The sequence below is a fragment of the Sus scrofa genome, chromosome 1 (genome assembly GCF_000003025.6).
Source record: "Sus scrofa isolate TJ Tabasco breed Duroc chromosome 1, Sscrofa11.1, whole genome shotgun sequence".
NCBI classification, from domain to species: Eukaryota; Metazoa; Chordata; class Mammalia; order Artiodactyla; family Suidae; genus Sus; species Sus scrofa.
Window position 1 is genome coordinate 75,165,483 of NC_010443.5, and position 18,082 is coordinate 75,183,564.

Consider the following 18,082-nt stretch of genomic DNA (forward strand, 5'->3'; position numbering starts at 1 on the left):
GACGGATATACAGGTGGAGGATGGGGTAAGTCTAGAAAAGTGAGAAATAATAATGTCAGAAGGAGAACAGTCATGGCAAGGACAGAAATCCCTTTACAAGCCATTCTAATCAGATTTATCATAGGCAACAATCTCAACAGGTCTAAAACAGAACTGGTCATTCCCCCAAATTCACCCTCTTCCACTCTTCTGTCTCTTGAAATGACTTAATTATTCACCAAGGAGTTCGAGCTAGAAACTTTAGAGCCATCCTTGATTTTATTTTCCTCATCTTTTTTTTTTTTTGTCTTTTGTCTTTTGTTGTTGTTGTTGTTGCTGTTTCTTGGGCCGCTCCTGCGGCATATGGAGGTTCCCAGGCTAGGGGTCGAATCGGAGCTGTAGCCACAGGCCTACGCCAGAGCCACAGCAACACGGGATCCAAGCCGCGTCTGCAACCTACACCACAGCTCACGGCAATGCCGGATCGTTAACCCACTGAGCAAGGGCAGGGACCGAACCCGCAACCTCATGGTTCCTAGTCGGATTCGTTAACCACTGAGCCACGACAGGAACTCCATATTTTCCTCATCTTCTATATCCAGTTAAATAATATATCCCATAGTTTCTAACTCCTAGCTATCTCCCAAACCTATTCACCTTTCCCCACTTTTCCCACTATATCCTACTCCACCATTTTTGCCTTGGACTAGTGGAACAACGTCCTAACGATGTTGCACATCCTCTTGACTCCTGAAATCCATTCTTCAAATAGCTTCCAAAGTGATGCTGCTAGTACATCATGTCACCATCTTGCTCAAAACTCCTCAGTGGCTTCCCATTGTTTCTAGGATAAAGTCTGCAACCCTTAACATGACCCCAAAGATCCTCTACTCTCTCGCTCCTGCCTAAAAACAATAAGAACTCCTAAATTTAGGGGTGTTTCTTATTGCTTGGCCCTGTGCTATCCTTTGCTATCCTTTGTAAGCATTATTTCATTTTATTCTCATTGTAAGGAAGGAATTATTGGCATCATCCTCATTCTGCAGGTGAGGAAACTGAGTCAAGGAGAGATTATGTTGGAGTTCCCGTCGTGGCGCAGTGGTTAACGAATCCGACTAGGAACCATGAGGTTGCAGGTTCGATCCCTGGGCTTGCTCAGTGGGTTAGGGATCCAGTGTTGCCGTGAGCTGTGGTGTAGTTTGCAGACACGGCTTGGACCCCGCGTTGCTGTGGCTCTGGAGTAGGCCAGTGGCTATGGCTCCGATTAGATCCCTAACGTAGGAATCTCCATATACCGTGGGAGTGGCCCTAGAAAAAGCAAAAAGACCAAAAAAAAAAACAACAAAAAAAAACAAAAAAAGAGAGATTATGTAATTCACCTAAGGCTATAGAGTTATAGGCAGGTCTGATTCCAGAGCAGGTGCTTACACTTTGCCACTCTCCTCAGCCTGTATGCTCCAACCACAGTGTGTGACCTTTTGCTTCTAAAATCATCTGCTCCCTTACCATGAGGCCTTTACACATACTATTCCCTATGTCTGGAATGTCCTCCTTACAAATCTCATTTTTGCCTGGGTATTTATTCATCTCTCTTTAAATGTCATCTCTTCAGGGAAGTCTTCCCTTACTATCTAAAATTACATTGTTTATTTGTTTACTTCTTTATGCACAGTCTCTCTTCAGTAGAATTTCAAAATTGTTACCACTGATTCTCAGTTCTTCGAATGGCATTCAGCGGGGGTTCAATTAACATTTGTTGAATGAAGGCAAGAACGAATGAAAGACTGTACTAACTCCTTCATCTATTAACTTCATCTATTCAGATTAAGAAACAATATTGATTTAGTAGCTTCCAGGTCCCAATCAATACCCTTGAGAACTTTCAGCCCTCCTACGAGAGACAGACACATAAACATGTGATCATAGCCCAATATAAGTAAAACGCCTGTTAGAACTATGGCCCAAATGATGTGCAATAGATGCAGAGATGAAGAAGGGGGTAAAAATCTATAGAAAACCTTCACAGAAGAAATTCTTGAATCCTTTTGCAGGAGGAATCTTGAAATACATGTTGCACAGTCCATGTATTTCATTTATGAAAGGAGAGAGGAGTATCCATTATATATGAAGCAATTCACGTCTCATTTAATACTCACAACAGCTCTGTATCATTATTCCCATTTTATAGATGTGGAAACTCAGGCTAAAAGAGGTCAAGTAACTTAACTCATTCAGAGTTATGCAGTATATTAATAAAGAAGGAGAATTTGAGCCCAGGTCTGTCTGACACCAGCACGCACTTACTTACCGTTGTAACAGTCTTTTGACTGTCTACCCCCCTGAGCCTAATTATTCTGTTTTCAATCTAATAATTCTTAACAAAATTAGTTTTCTGGTTTCCCACTCTAATATTAAAAAAGCAGCAATATAAAAGATTCAAGAAGAGACTGAATTTTAGTATACTGACAGTAAGGGAAGGAACACAGAACTACTTAAATTGAACACACAAACAAAATGCATCATACAGTCCTATATATTCCACCTTCAGTTGTACAACAGTTCGTACTTGATGTGCATAATGATGATCCTATTGTGTGGAAAAAAAAAAAAGGTTGTTGTAGTCACTACACTAAGAGATCAAGAAATAACTTCTGATGCTTAAAAGGACACACTTCAAATACTGGAATATTAATTTCTCTCTGGTAACTCTGGATAAAATACAAAATATAAATTCTAACAACTATTTCCACAGTATTCGTGAGAAGAAATATCCCGACCTTAAACAGAGTCTTCATTTTATGCACATGATTATTTTTCTGCTGCTTTAAACTGAGTTCAAACCAGAATAGAAAAACTGTTCATCTTAGCTTACATATGTACCTAAAGGAATTATAAGTTTTTAAAACGTCTCATACTATGACTCTGAACAGCACATGAGGATTGAGTAATTTAGGCTGATAAACATAAAGAGCATTACTAACCATTCTTAATATCTAAAAACCTTTCCCTTAAAAAAAAATTCTTCTAACAAATGTAATAAAACAAGATAAATCAAATATGTACAAAACAGGAGGAAAACTATGACATTTTTAGTCTTTTGCCCTCACAACTTAAATAGGTATGCATCTGTAAAAGAAAAGAATCAATCAACTTAAGCACGCACAGAGAAAGCTAGTTAAGAAATTGACAATAAGCACGTTTCTATCATTTATTCAACCTGGGTCCAACTTTTCAATCTGCAGATGTCAGCTCTTTTATAACTTTTATTATTTAATTCTTCCTTTGAGAAAAGAAAGGTTGCATTTAGGGAAGAGATTCTGGTTTTGTTTTGTTTTTAAGAACAAGAGAAAATTGTTTCACCAGTTATCTTGAACAACCTGACTAGGAAACATTTAATATGCTTTATCATTTTAAAGGCCTTTAAATGTGAAACTTTCCACACAAAACATTGTCTGTAACAATGTGAAAAGCATACTGGCTACACTTCCCAACAGCCTGTAAAAATGAATATAAGGAAAAGCAAGTATTTACTTGCAATTAACTGTAACTTTCACATGTTTTTCTCAGGAGGAATGCATTTTCTGCCAAAACTCTCTGCAAAGACAATACTTGTTTACCTGTACTTGAAAATTACTTTTACCTTAGTTCATCTTGTCCAATTTTAACCCCAAATTCAATGTTTTATAGACCACTTAATTTAAGATGCTGAGTGGTTCAAATTATAACAGCCTATTTGAAGCCAATACAAAATGAATAACTGCAAACAAAACACTGTACTAGAAACACAATTGTACTTAAAATGCGCTTCCTTACCTGGACGCTCTTCAGAATAAACTCACTTTTCTCTCTTACATCTTTAAAGGGACACCTCTTAGAAAGCATAAGCAGATGAGCAAGAAGCTTATTCAACCCATCCAAAGAAATGGCATTTGAAAGGCCTTCTGATGGACGATAAGGTGTCTCTTTCACCAAACGAAGACACTCGGTTTTTCTCACGATGATTTGCCTAATGTTTTCCAGTGCGGTCTCTCTAGTAGTTGAATCTCTACTGCACAGTCCATCCCATCTCACTTCATTCTCTCCTTCAGCCATGACAACTGGAGTTTTTTTTCCTGCCCTCTTCAATCTTTCAGCATGTCCACCACAGCACTTCGTATTTTTAAAACGAGAAATGTAAGAAATAAATCAGAAAAATCGAATCGTCACGAAAACATAAGCCTGGGTGACATTGGTACCAGAAATGTCTTCGATCTACCAGACAGAGCTCGCCCTCTCCTTCTACCCGGAGTAGCAGTCTTCTAGTCAGACAAAAAAAAAAAAAAAAAAAAAAAAAGTTGGAAAGTTGAAACCTTACAGAGCTGGCTTTGCTGGACAGTGTCGGGGAAGTGTTCCTCTCCGTCTCTCGGGGTCAGCGGATATCCTCAAGCCGTGGAGCTGTCAAATCCGTGCTCTGCCCCAAAAGGCTGGATACAGTTGAACGCTCTGCAGCCACTCGGTGTTTTTTGTCCGTGCAGCCACGGTGTTCTCGGGAGCGTTCCCACCCCGCCCCTCCTCCGGCACCAGTCCCCGCCCTCCGCAGCTCCTCCCGCCCGGCCGGGCGCTGGCTGGAAAGGCTCGCCGAACCCTGGCTCGCTGGACGCCGCGGCTAGAGACCCTGGCGCTCCCCAGGGGCTGCAGTCTCGTGCAGCCTCTGTCTCGGTGGTGGCGTTGGAGGAACGCGTCTCTGGCTCTGCGGATTCAGAATCCACGGGCTGACGCTGCTTCTCTTCCAATCCCGGTATCCTCGCCCACTGCCGGCCAACCCAAACCGGCACAGGGCAGCCCAGCAATCCCCGATCGCGGGGCTGGGCCGCGAAGCTGGCGGAGCGGCAGGGCCCCAGGCGCAGAACCCGCCCCTTCGCCCAGCCCCATCGATGGGGCTCGGCCCAGAGGGCGGGAGCGGGGAGGGGAGACGGGGTCCTCACCCCCAGCCCCTCCCCTTTCTCCGCCCGGCACAAGCCAGGAGCCGCCCCTGCCCCTGCCCCTGCGCCCTCTTCCCCGCCCAAGCAGACGCGACCCGCTGAGGCAAAGCCATCGGAAAAAGCCCCGCCCTCCAACAAGCTACCTCCGGACCCCGAGCCCGCGAGCGGCCGCCAACCGCTGACGGCTGCTACGCATGCGTAACGGTGGGCCGGGCGCATGCGCCTTAAGAGGCACCGAATCTGCTCGGGGGGCGTTTTTTTTTTTTGTTTTTTGGTTTTTTTGGTTTTTTTTTGCCTTGACGTTCGGCTTCTTTGGGCTGAACGGGGGTAACGAAAAGTTGAAATACGCCGAAATTATCACACACGAGACAAGAACCGCAAATAAGGAGGGCACAGATAAACTCCTGGAAGAACTCGAATCAAAATTTAAAATCAGAGGAAAAAATAGAAACTCTTTATTGCGCCAAACACCAGATTTAAGAAGGCAGGGCGTCCTCGCATTGACTTCTGGGAAGTGTAGTTCTGGTGCTGTAGGCGCGTTCTGTTTGAGACAGAAACTACAGCTCCCGGGAGCCACTGCGACGTTGCCTGTGGCTCCCTGCGAGCCAACGGCTAGCGCTGCCGGAGATTTGACTGAGAGATTTGGCTTGGTGAGCACTGTGGGCTTGGCTGACACTTTTCCTTTGACAGTATTTTTCCTTCCTCCATTTCCTGTGGGATTTTAGAAAGGAAGCCGTCTCCTTAGAGCTGTACTCCTTAGTCCAGGGACTATCAGTAATCTACGTGGGAAGAACTAGTCCGAGTGCCCAAGACCGCGGGCGCGTTGAGAGGACATGGATGGTCGGAAAGAGCTGCATAAGGTCAGGCAAGAGGGATGCTGTGGAAACTAGTGCTCCGCGGTGCTACCTCTGCTTCTGCTCTGTCAGGTGGGCTCACGCGGGATGGACTCAGTATCCCTGTGTAAGTGCACCTTTGTTTGCCATTGCATAGGATTGTTTGAGGCTTTATTTGCGCAGAAGAAATCCTGTGCCACACTTTGAAAGAGAGTTGTCAAATCCTTTTTGTACAAAACTGAAGGGAAAAGAATCCCTCGTGTTCCTAGATATGAATATTTGCAGGCTTTAAGAATACCATATGGAAAAAAGACTTATAAAAATCTCTAAAATTTAGTAATTTTAAAAGATTAAATAATTTGTTTGCATATTGCTGTTTGAAGTCATTCTTCTTGAGAAAAGTTGAGGTTTGAAGGGCTATCACTGGACTGATAACAAATTAGTTTTAATTTTTCATGTTGCACAATACATGCGTTTCTAAAACTTAGTTTCTAAAAACCAAGTACTGGACAAGTGGAAAACGCACAGTTCCCATCTAGTTAAACTAATGGTTAAACATTATACAATACATATATAAAGTACAGTACACACATTAAACATACAGTACTATATGATATTATTAGGATGGCTAGAAAGATCACTTAGGCCGGTCTTGGAAAGTCAGGGAAATCTTCATCTCAGGGAAAGAGGGTCAAAAGAACAGCATATGGTGAGGCCAAGAGTGAGGGAGATAGTAATTTCAGGAAACTGCAATAAGCCAAAATCATATACATTTCAGGAGGAATAGCTTTTTGTGTTTTGATGTACAATACAGCAAAGAGAAAAGAGTAAAGAGCAGAAAAGAGAAACGTACTATGAATTTTCCAGATAGTTTCTGAAAGTGACCTATCCTTGAACAGAGTTCTGATGAATTGGTTTAATTTGGAAAGCCTAGAACATTCTAATGTTGCTTGTTTAAATCAGAATTTTAAAAAATGAGAACTTCCTTCTTATGAGTATGATTTCAGAAAACAAAGCCACTCCTTCTTGTGTCTTTTGGGGTGGGGGGAGGCTCATCTTCCTTTGTCCAACCCACAAAGGATAGGGTAGTTTCTTAAGTGTGGGTCTCCTTTTTACTTTGTGATTGAGTATGATCTCATTCATAGCCATGGTTTCACCACCACCTATGACTTAAATGTATAATTTCATCCAACTTCACCTTTTAGCTTTGTTTCACCACCACCTATGACTTAAATGTATAATTTCATCCAGCTTCACCTTTTAGCTTTCTTATGCCCATCTCTATGGTGTTTCTTCTTGGATATCTCAAAAGCACCTCAGACTTAACATGCCTAAAACCAAATGAACAGTATCTTTTATGAATCTGATTATTTCCCAGTGTTCCCTATTTCACTTAGGGCACTGCCATGCACTTGTGAAAATTTGAAACCTATGCATTATCCTTGATTTCCTAATGTCCTTCATACCTCTGTAGCCAAATTATTTTTAAGTACTCTCAATTTTGTCTCCCAAATATCCCTCAAATCCATCCTTTGCCTCCATCTACATAAGCACAGTCTTTTCTAAACTGCCATAAACTCTTGCCAGGAATGGTGAAATAGTGATTATTCACTCTGGCCTTTCTCCATTAGTTCTCCACACAGCAGCCAGAATCATCTTTTCAAAATGCAAATCCATTCAGATTCACATTTTCACTTAAAACCATTCAGTGTGTGTCCTACTTTTAAAGGCAAAATTTCTTTACAAATGTCATCTTATGTCATCTGGTCCCTTCCACCTCTCCAGCCTCACTTAGTACACCACTGTCCACCTATCTGTGGAGACCTTTCTTCAGTTACTGGCTCTTATATTCCTTTTTATCCATTTGTTCACTGAACAAATATCTTATCAAATACCTACTGTATAAGGGGACATTGAGGATATACTATTGAGCACAATGTATGAAAGTTTTTACTCTCATAGGTCTTCCATTGTGCTAAGGAGAGATAGACAATAAATATGTGGCATATATAGTAAGTGAAGACAAATGCTGCAGAGAAAAATAAGAACCAGCGGGGAAAGGGAATGTGGAGTGGCAAGTTTTAGGGGCAAGATTCTCTTTTAAATAAGGTCAGAGAAGGCCTAATCAAGAAGGGAACATATGAGGGATCTGAAGGAGGGGAAAGAGTAAATGTGCAGGTGCCTGGAGGAGAAACATGTCTGTGAAGAGAACAGCCAGTGCAAAAGCCTCTGGGTGCCCACATTTAACAAATAGCAGTGTGGCAGGAGATGAGAATAACATGAGATCACAGAGGAAGGAGGTCCTGTAGGTGATTGAAGGAACAATTTTTTTTTTCTTTTTTTCTTTTGCTTTTTAGGGCCGAACTTGGGGCATATGGAAGTTCTCAGGCTAAGGGATAAATGGGAGCTGCAGCTGCTGACCTGCGCCACAGCCCCAGCTACAGGGGATCTAGGCCTCATCTGCAACCCACGCCACAGCTCGCAGCAACACCAGATCCTTAACCCACTGAGTAAGGCCAGGGATGGAACCCACCTCCTCAAGGATACTTGTCAGGTTCATAACCTGCTGAGCTGCAACGGAAACTCCCAAACTTTGACTTTTTCGATGGAGATAGGAAGCCACTGGAGGGGGTTTTGAGCAGATGGGTTGCATGTTCTGACTGTTTAAATTGATTACTTCTTTAATTGTGCTGATCATAGACCATGGAGAAGCAAGGGTAGAAGCAGAGATGCTAAGTAGGAAGCTAAAATAAAGTTCAGGTGAGAGATGATGAGGTACTGGGCTGGGGGGATAACAATGGAAGAGGTCAGGGTCTGGATATATTATGAAAATATAGCCAGCAGATTTGCTGGTAGATTGGATATCAGGTGTGAGTGTAAAGGAGTCAAAGATGATTCCAAGTTAGCTTGAGCAACTGGAAGGAAGGAATTTTCATTTAATGTCATGGCAAAGTCTCCAGATTTGTGTATGGGGATGTGGGAGTAAATTAGGAGTTTAGTTTGGCCATGTTAAGTTTGAGATGCCTCTGAGACATTCCAGTAGAGGTGTGAAGTAGACAGTTTGATAAATGAATTCAGAGCTGAGGGGAATGATCTAGCTATAGATATAATTTTTGATTTCATAGTAGTGTTTTGATAGTAGATAAAGACAGAAGAGTTGGTATGAGAGACAGAGGTACTCCATGGAGTTTGGGTTGATTTGGAGTTAATCTGCAATTGTGACTCTGCAGGAATGGCCAGTGAACGGAGAAAAACCTTGAGTAAGCCAAGAGAAAGTGGAGGAGAAAGGAGTGCTAAGTTAGGTTAAATGCTGCTCTAGGTCAAGTGAGATAAGGATAACTGATCACTGCATATGGTAATGGGGAGGTCACTGAGGATTTTGAGAGCAGTTTCAGTCCAGTGAAGAATCCAGAAAGGTGTTTTATTTAAAAGAGAATGGGAGGAGAATTGGAGACAGAGTATATGGTTGAAGCACCTCTAGTACTATTTTTTGGTCCAGACTGTTCTAGCCTAGCCTTTGACTCCTGTTCCTATAAAGCTTAGCTGAAATATCGCTTTCTCAGAGAAGTTTGCCTGATCTGATTAAATGCCCCTGTTACATCTTCTCATTGTACCATATACCTTTACTTGTTAGTAAGTTACAAACATACTTCTATAGTTGTCTGTGAGACAATTTGATTAAAATGTGTCTGCTTCTAAAGCTTAAGCACAGGAGCAGCAGCTGCCCAGTTTTTGCTCCATCATCTGAGTACAGTGCCTGACATTTAGAATGAAGTTAATAAATATTTGATGAATGAATGAATGAATGGAACAAAAATATGTTAGTTTTCAAAGGTATTGCATACTTACCTATTGTTTACAAAAACACAAGATAATTGATGGAAAAAGGAAATATTTTATAATGAAAATATTTTAGAAAATTAGTCTTAAAAGAAAGCAAAACTTTTATTGGTAGTGATTTTTAGTGCTCACCCTCATGAATGGGATTTGTCAATATTTTTTTTTACCATGTTCCTGCATATCTTATCCTGTTATAGGATAGTTGAGTATATTTATGTAGAGTATAGGATATATGTACAGGAGTTCTTGCTTTAAATGAATAGTGCTCTAGTCAAGGAAAAAACTGACTGGCTGGTCTCCAATAAGAGGCTTTCACTGTGGAAGTCATTGATGCATTAACTGTAAAACAACAGGGCTCCTACATCTTGTGCACTTACAAACATGATAGTGATAAGTGCACCCGAGTTTGTGAGATAGACACACACACACACACACACACACACACACACACACACACACACACACACGACTGATGAGTTTATCAGGATGCCAATTTATTGACATACTTTGAGATGTTTGCTAAGTAGATAGCATTACTAATTCTCTGACTAATGGGTTTTCTCTGTCAGAAAATTATATGAGAAATCCCCAGGTTGCTTCAGAGCTTGAAATCAGAACAAAGGAAATTAGATACATGTTGTGGTCACTTAACAGCATTAAGCTGTGAGAGCCTCTACAGTAGAGCTCAGGTTCCTTCAGTTTTTGCCCCTCTGAATTGCTTTTTCCATTCCTGACAACTGTTTTTTAGGAAAACATTCTCTTTTTAAAAATGTTAAAACATTTATATTACAGCCTAGTCTCTGGTCTTAGAGCCATTCCATCTCTGTTTAAGCTAACTTTGCATATATCTGCTCTGATCCATTATGATTTATGATTTAGCCTTCAGAGGATAATCTTATTTCTAAATTTTCCTAGGCCCCACATTTCATTTGGGAGTGTGTTGATCTTGAGCTCAACAGTGAGTTCTGAGCTAGAGGTGTATATTTGGAAATTATTGGCCTATTGGAATATTTTGTTATATTTTGCTTTTAACCTACCATGTCTATGTGCTTACTATGTTTCAGGCACTCTAAGTGCTTTTCATTTTACCCTTACGTACCTTAAAAAAAAGGTAGAGTTGTTTCAAAGCTTACTCTTAACCATTGTGCTAGTATTATACTAAGTTATGGGAACAAATACAGTTGGCTATGGAGAGGATGCAGAATAAGAAAAGAGCCAGGGTAGTCTGAAACCCACCAGAGAAGGAAGAGAATAACCAGGACATGGGCAGGCAAGGATTTGAAAATTTCAAGAAGTAATGACAAATCATTATGCAGAATGCTACCAACATGTCGAGAAAATTAAAATTACCGGATGGTTTGACAATAGGTAGTCTCTGTTACCCTAAAATATATGTAGTTGGTATATATTCCCATATTAAGATTGAATTACTGTGCTGCATTGAGATCGATTGACTTGGAGTGGCTTGTAGGGTAAAACCATGCTGTTCCCTGAGGATAAGAGCATCTCTCCTAAAGGGTTGGCATTTCTCTTGTACATCTGATAGCAGAAATGTAGGTTCCAGATCAGGATAGTACAACTTGGATAAAAGGATTTAAGTAAGTGGAGATGGGCAACTCTGAATCCCTCTGGATTTTCCTTTCTTAGGTTTAGTCTTTAAGGAGGGGATATAGTAAGCTTGGATTCCTGGGTGGTGGGTGCTATATAGTGCTCAGTTTAGGGTAGTTCAGGAACTATGATAGAATAGGGCCTAAAAGGCCCAGAGAGAAAAATTTTAACATTTAAAAAAATTATTTTATTGAAATATAGTTGATTTACAATGTTGTGTTAATGTTTGTTGTATAGCAGTTATTCAGTTACACATATATATATATATTCTTTTTCATATCTTTTCCATTATAGGTTATTACAGGATATCAAATATAGTTCCCTGTGCTGTACAGTAGGACCTTGTTGTTTATCTGTTCTATATATAATAGTTCGCATCTGCTAATCCCAAACTCCCAATCCATCCCTACTCCACCCCCACCCTTAGCGACTTCAAGTCTGTTCTCTATGTCTGTAATTCTGTTTTTATTTTATAGATAAGTTCATTTGTGTCATATTTTATTTGTTTTAAAAATTTCTTTTTTATGGGTGCACTGGCAGCATATGAAGTTCCTGGGCCAGGGATTGAATCCAAGCTTCGGTTGCAACCCGAGCTGCAGCTGCGGTGGTGCTCGATCCTTTAATGCACTGCACTGGGCCAGGGATCAAACCTGTGCCTCCATGGCGACCTCAGCTGCCATAGTGGGATTCTTTTTTTTTTTTTTTTTTTTTGGCCGCTGCCACGGCATATGGAAATTCCCAGGCTAGGGGTCTAATCAGAGCTGAGGCCACCAGCCTACGCCAGAGCCACAACAACGTGGGACCCGAACCAAGTCTGCAGCCTACACCACAGCTCACGGCAACGCCAGATCCTTAACCCACTGAGCAAGGCCAAGGATCGAACCTGTAACCTCATGGTTCCTAGTTGGATTCGTTAACCACTGAGCCACGATGGGAACTCCCATAGTCAGATTCTTAATCCACTGCACCACAGCAGGAACTCCATGTCATATTTTAGATTCCACATATAGGTGATATCATATGGTGAAAATCCTAACTTGTAAGCTATGCCTGGTTTCTTTTTGGTGTCTATGCTTTCTTCTTTCTTATTATTTTCTAGCTTTGGTAAAGTATTATTCAAATATTATAACTTTGCTGTATCAAGACACATAAGAGAAAGAGTCATAAACATAGATATGACTAGGCAGGAGCGTTATAAGGGGAGCAGCACCGTTCTCCCAGTGAGGTCAGTGAGGAGGGACAGTGATAATGAGATCTCCAAGGGAAAATCCAAGGGCAAAGTGAATATTGAGGATAAAAATAAATCCACTGGAGCCTGTGGATTTAACTGCTTATTGGGATTCTTCTTCCATTGTCAGCCTTAGAGGATCTGAGTTTTATTTATTAAAGAAGACAATGTAGTCTTCTTAGCAGAAGTTCATTTGTGACCTTTTTCATTGTACTTAACAAGGGAGTGGAGGAATGAAAGCCTAATATTTGCATTCATTTGTTCAGTATTTATTGAAAAACTAATATGGACAAGCTCAATGATTAGCAGAAGATATACAGCAGCATACTTAAGAAACTGCTCTTAGGAGCTGCTCTTAAGCATACTGTCTGCATAGAACATAGACTATTCTTTGAAGAAGTTTGGCTGAACAGTAAGGGATGGAGATGGGGTTGTAGCCAAAGGTCTGTGTGAGGAATAGTGAGAGAAGGGTAATGCTTAGGAGGTAGAATCAATAGGATTTAGTGACTGTTTGTTTATAGGAGATAAAAAAAAGAAAATACTTGGGGTGACTGCTATCCAAATAGTAAAGAGTAACTCCTTCCATGAATCAGAATAGGGAATATACTCAGATAACCAGTCTTGGGATGACAAGATACTGAGTCCAGGTTTGGACATGTTAATCATCTTGTTTGAGGAACTTCTGAGTCATTCAGGTGAACAGTACCCCATACTGCTTATGAACACTTTCTGTACCTGAGACCCTAACTGTTGTGAGATGTTGCTATACATTCAAATAGTAAGAAGAGCATGGACCTTGGAGTCATGGCATCTTTTTTTTTTTTTTTTTGTATTTTTGCCACTTCCAGGGCCACTCCCATGGCACATGGAGATTCCCAGGCTAGGGTTCTAATTGGAGCTGTAGCCACCGGCCTACACCACAGCCACAGCAACTCAGGATCCGAGCCACGTCTGTAACCCACACCACAGCTCACGGTAATGCCAGATCCTCAACCCACTGAGCAAGGCCAGGGATCCAACCCACCTCATGGCTCCTAGTCAGATTCGTTAACCACTGAGCCACGACGGGAACTCTGGGTCATGGTATCTTGCCTTTGAATCTCAACTTTATTTCTTACTGGAAATATTATATAAGTTAGAGGTGTACAGTATAGTGATTCATAATTTTGAAAGGTTATACTCCATTTATAACTATTATAAAATATTGATTATATTTCCCCTGATGTACAGTATATCCATGTAGATTATTTTATACATAATAGTTTCTACCTCTTAATCCCTCCCCCCCACCCATTCTCTTTCCCCACTGGTAACCACTGGTTTGTTTTCTACATATGTCTTTTTTTTCTATATTCATTGGTTTGTTGCATTTTTTAGATTCCACATGTAAGTGATATGATACAGTATTTGTTTTTCTGACTTATTTCACTTAGCATAATACCCTCCAAGTCTATCAATGTTGCTGCAAAGGCGAAATGTTATTCCTTTTAATGGCAGAGTAGCATTCCATTTTTATAAAAGAATTGAGTTGGAACGTTCAACTCAATTCATCTTTATCAGTTCATCTGTTGATAGACACTTATATTGCTTCCATATCTTGGTAATTGTAAGTAATGCTGCTATGAATATTGGAGTGCATGTATTTTTACAAATTAGTATGTTTTGTTTTGTTTTGGTTTTTTCTGGATACATACACAGGAGTGGAATTGCTGGGTCATATGGTAGTTCCGTTTTTAGTGTTTTGAGATACATCCATGCTGTTTTCCATGGTGGTTGTACCAATTTACATTCCCACCAACAGTGTATGAGGGATTCTATTTTCTCTGTGTTCTCACCAACACTTATTATTTGTATTCTTTTTGATGCTAGTCATTCTTACAGGTATGAGGTGATATGTCATTGTGATTTTGATTTGCATTTCCCTGATGGTTAGCAACATTGAACATCTTCTTATATGCCTGTTGGTCATCTACATTTCCTTTCTGAAAAAAATACCTGTTTAGTACTTCTGCCCTTTTTTTAATGTGTGGTTTTTTTTTTGTTTTTGATGTTGAGTTGTGTGGACTGTTTATATAAGTTGGATATTAACCCCTTATTGGTCATATCATTCGCAAATATTTTCTCCCATTCAGGAGGTTGTCTTCACTTTGTTGATGTTTCCTTTTCTATGCAAAAGCTTTACATTTAATTAGGTTCCATTTGTTAATTTTTGCTTTTATTTCCTCTGCTTTAGGAGACAGATCAAAAAAATATTGCTACGATTTACGTCAAAGAGTGTCGTGCCTGTGTTTTCCTCTAGGAGTTTTATAGTTTGTGGTCTAACATTTAGGTCTTTAATCCATTTTGAGTTTATTTTTGTGTATGGTGTTAGAGAACGTTCTAACTCACTTCTTTTATATAAATGGAAGAAGAAAATCACAGTGTGTGGAAGTGCCCTCATACTGTAATATATTGTTTTTGTATTTTAAAAAATTTTACATGAGACATTTATCATTTTTTTATAACTTGCTTTTTCATTCAGTGATATATTTTCAAAGCTTATCCATGTTGCTAAATGTAGATCTAGTTTTTTAATTTTAGCTGCTATATGGTGTTTCATTGTATGAACATGATAGTTTATTCATTCCCCTGTTAATGTATATTGAGGTTATTTTTTCAGTTTTTCAATTGCAAGCAAGGCTACAGTGAACATCACATATCTCCAAATGAACACTTGCCATTTTCTCTAGGGTTCATTCATAAACACTGAGAAGTGGAACTGCTGAGTTAGAGAGTATATACAGCATTACAATTTTCAAATTGTCTTCCAATATTTTACATCAGTTTATACTTCTACCAGAAGTTAATGAAAATTTTCATTTTCCCACATCCTTGTTAAATTTTTTGTCGATCTCATGGGTATGAAATAATTTTTCATTGTTGTTCTAACTTGTGTTTTCTTGATTACGTTTCTTGAAGTTGAGTATCTTTTTATTTTTTAACTATTCATATTTTCTCATCTGTTAACCACCATTAATATCATCCTCCTTTTTTTCATTTTTAAGTTTTATTGAAGTATAATTTTTGTGTGTTTTTTTTGGTTTTTTTTTTTTTCTTTTTTGCCTGCACCTGCAGCATATGAAAGTTCCCCAGCCAGAGACTGAATCCTTAACCCACTGTGCTGGGCCAGTGATCAAACTTGGGCCTCAGCAATAACCTAAGCCCCTACAGAGACAATGCTGGATCCTTAACCTGCTGTGCCACAGTAGGAACTCCTAAAGTATAATTAATTTACAATGTTGTGATAATTTCTGCTGTACAACAGATTCTGGTATACACATACAGACATTCACTATTTTTTAGATTATAATATCTTTTGTCCCTTTGTTAATTGAGCTGATTGGTTTTTTCTTTTTTCTTTTTTGGCTGTCCTGAGGGGTATGGAGTTTCTAGGCTAGGGATTGAATCCAAGCTGGAGTTGCAACCTATGCCACAGCTGTGGCAATGCCAGGTCCTTGTTGGGCCAGGGATCAAACCCTAGTTCCTGCTGCTACAGAGACATCATGGATCTTGTTACACCACGACAGGAGTTCTTGTTAGTTTTCTTCTTAATGACTTATAAAATAGGAATTATATCTATAATTCAGATGTTAATCTTTTATCTTTTCCATATGTTGCTTTTTTAAAAAAAATTTGTCAATGGTGTCTTGTTGTATAGAAGTTTTTAATTTAGTATAGTTTTTTAATACCTTTTCCTTTTCCTCTTTGTAAATTGTCTTGTTTATTACAAAATCTTTCTTACCCAAAGTCTGAAACCTATTCTATATTTTCTCTAAAACAAAGATTTATTGTTTACACGTAGGTATTCAGGCCAGCTAGAATTTGTTTTTGTGTTTGGCATGGAGTGGAAATACGTTTATTTTTAACGGTATAGATAGTTTGTTATCTCAGCACAAATTGTGAATAGTTAGTCCTTTCCCCAAGAAAATGCCCTCTTTTCCTTATACCAAATTCCTATGTATACCAGAGTCAGTCTCTGGACTCTTTGTTCATCAATCTCTTTATCTTTCCTTATGCCACTGCTTTAATTATTAAAACTCTATAATAAATTTAATTACTTACAAATTTTCATTTGTTATTATCCCTGTATTTCTTATGGTATCTGACTCTGTTATGTGGATGTTTCAAAATTACATTTTCTAGGTAGATTGTCCAGATTATTTTGAATTTTCTTTGTAGATAATTATACTATCTACAAATAACAATTTTGTTTCATTTATTTATTTATTTATTTAGGCCATGCCGTGGCACCTGAAAGTTTCCAGGCCAGGGATCAAACCAGTGCCACAGTAGCAATGTGAGCTGCAACAGTGACAACACTGGATCCTTAACCCAACGAGCCACAGGAGAGCTCCTAAAATACTTTAACAACTGTCAAGGCACATCTTCAATTCTAATAAACAATATCTGCCTAGGTAATTAAGCAATTTTTGTAAATCTAATACATTAGACTTATACACTTAAATCTGACTTTTAAAATCATTTTAAACATTTTAAAAAAAAACACCATAAAAATAATTCTCTGTCATCCGGAATTCCCTGGTGGCCTAGTGGTTAAGGATCTGACATTGTCACTGCTGTGGATCAGGTCACTGCTATGGCACAGGTTCAACCTCTGGCCTGGGAACTTCTCCATACCATGGGCGTGGCCAAAAAAAAACCACCCAGCTGTGATTCACCACTATAGCTTAAGTGTTGTCTTTTGGCACGGTTGTTTTTCTTAATTGCATTTGCACTTGGATATGTATATATATACTTAAATTTTTTATATTATCCAGTTTTTCTCTATTGAGGTTAGTGGAACACTTTTCTGTTCTATACTAATTCAAATTTTGTCCAGAACTACTTTTCACATTTTATTTTACTGTCTTTTGTTGAATGTAATTATATAACTCACTTGAAAATATTTCTTTCAAGAACAAGGGTGTTGTACATTAACACCTGTTGAAATAATTAAAAATATGTAATCTTTAATTTTTTTAAGTTTTCACTGAATGATTATCCAGTTAAGATCATCAAAATATTTATACGTGCATTCACTGTAAAGACAAAACTTTGTTAACTGAAGTTTAGAACTCAAGTTTTATAACAAAATCTTCAGTAAAATTAAAATTAAAATTTGCCTCTCATTAGAATTTCAGAAATGGATGAAAACTTCAAGATTACTTAAGTCAGCGCTTTTATTTTATATAGAAAGTTACAGTGAAGTTAAGCTACTAATTAGGATGAGGTCACAGAACTAGTTAGAACTCAGTATTATTACCACCATATCATCAAATCCAAATGTAATGCCCCATAAGTAAGTAGTAGTGCTTGGTGCTTAGGAGGAGTCTCTGACACCAGGACTTAACAGTATTTAATGTTGCTTACTTCTCCTTTTGTTTGAACCTAATTGTATTTCCTTATATTCTTCTGTTCAAAAAGATAGATGATGGCTGTGAGGTATCTGTTGTTATATGTTCTTTTTTCAGACTTTATTCATTTAAAGCATATAAGAGGAGTTCTCTTGTGGTACACTGGTTAAGGATCCAGCATCATCACTGCAGCAGCTTGGGTTGTGGCTCAGATTTGATCCCTGGCCCAGGAACTTCCAC

General features: G+C 39.1%; 2 protein-coding genes across 15 annotated transcripts in view; one reads left to right on the forward strand and one right to left on the reverse strand.

The window, feature by feature from the left end:
* The window catches only part of SESN1 (sestrin 1), a 113,644-nt gene extending 108,752 nt beyond the window's left edge, over positions 1–4,892 (reverse strand). The window contains exons 1-2 of one of the 2 annotated variants that reach the window (XM_021090862.1): positions 4,334–4,505; positions 3,793–4,128 (exon numbers count right to left, since the gene is read on the reverse strand). In XM_021090862.1, the coding sequence (XP_020946521.1) occupies positions 3,793–4,071 (279 nt within the window). In that variant the 5' untranslated portion in view covers positions 4,072–4,128; positions 4,334–4,505. Of the gene's footprint in view, positions 1–3,792 lie in introns of both variants that reach the window. The other variant, XM_021090855.1, reaches the window with a different exon arrangement.
* Positions 5,507–18,082, forward strand: part of CEP57L1 (centrosomal protein 57 like 1) — a 57,222-nt gene continuing 44,646 nt past the window's right edge. For 3 of the 13 annotated variants that reach the window (XM_013992745.2, XM_021090917.1, XM_021090907.1), the window contains exon 1: positions 5,510–5,900. In XM_013992745.2, coding sequence (XP_013848199.1) covers positions 5,882–5,900 — 19 coding nt within the window. In that variant the 5' untranslated portion in view covers positions 5,510–5,881. Of the gene's footprint in view, positions 5,901–18,082 lie in introns of all 13 variants that reach the window. The other 10 variants (XM_021090896.1, XM_013992742.2, XM_021090915.1 and 7 more) reach the window with 7 other exon arrangements.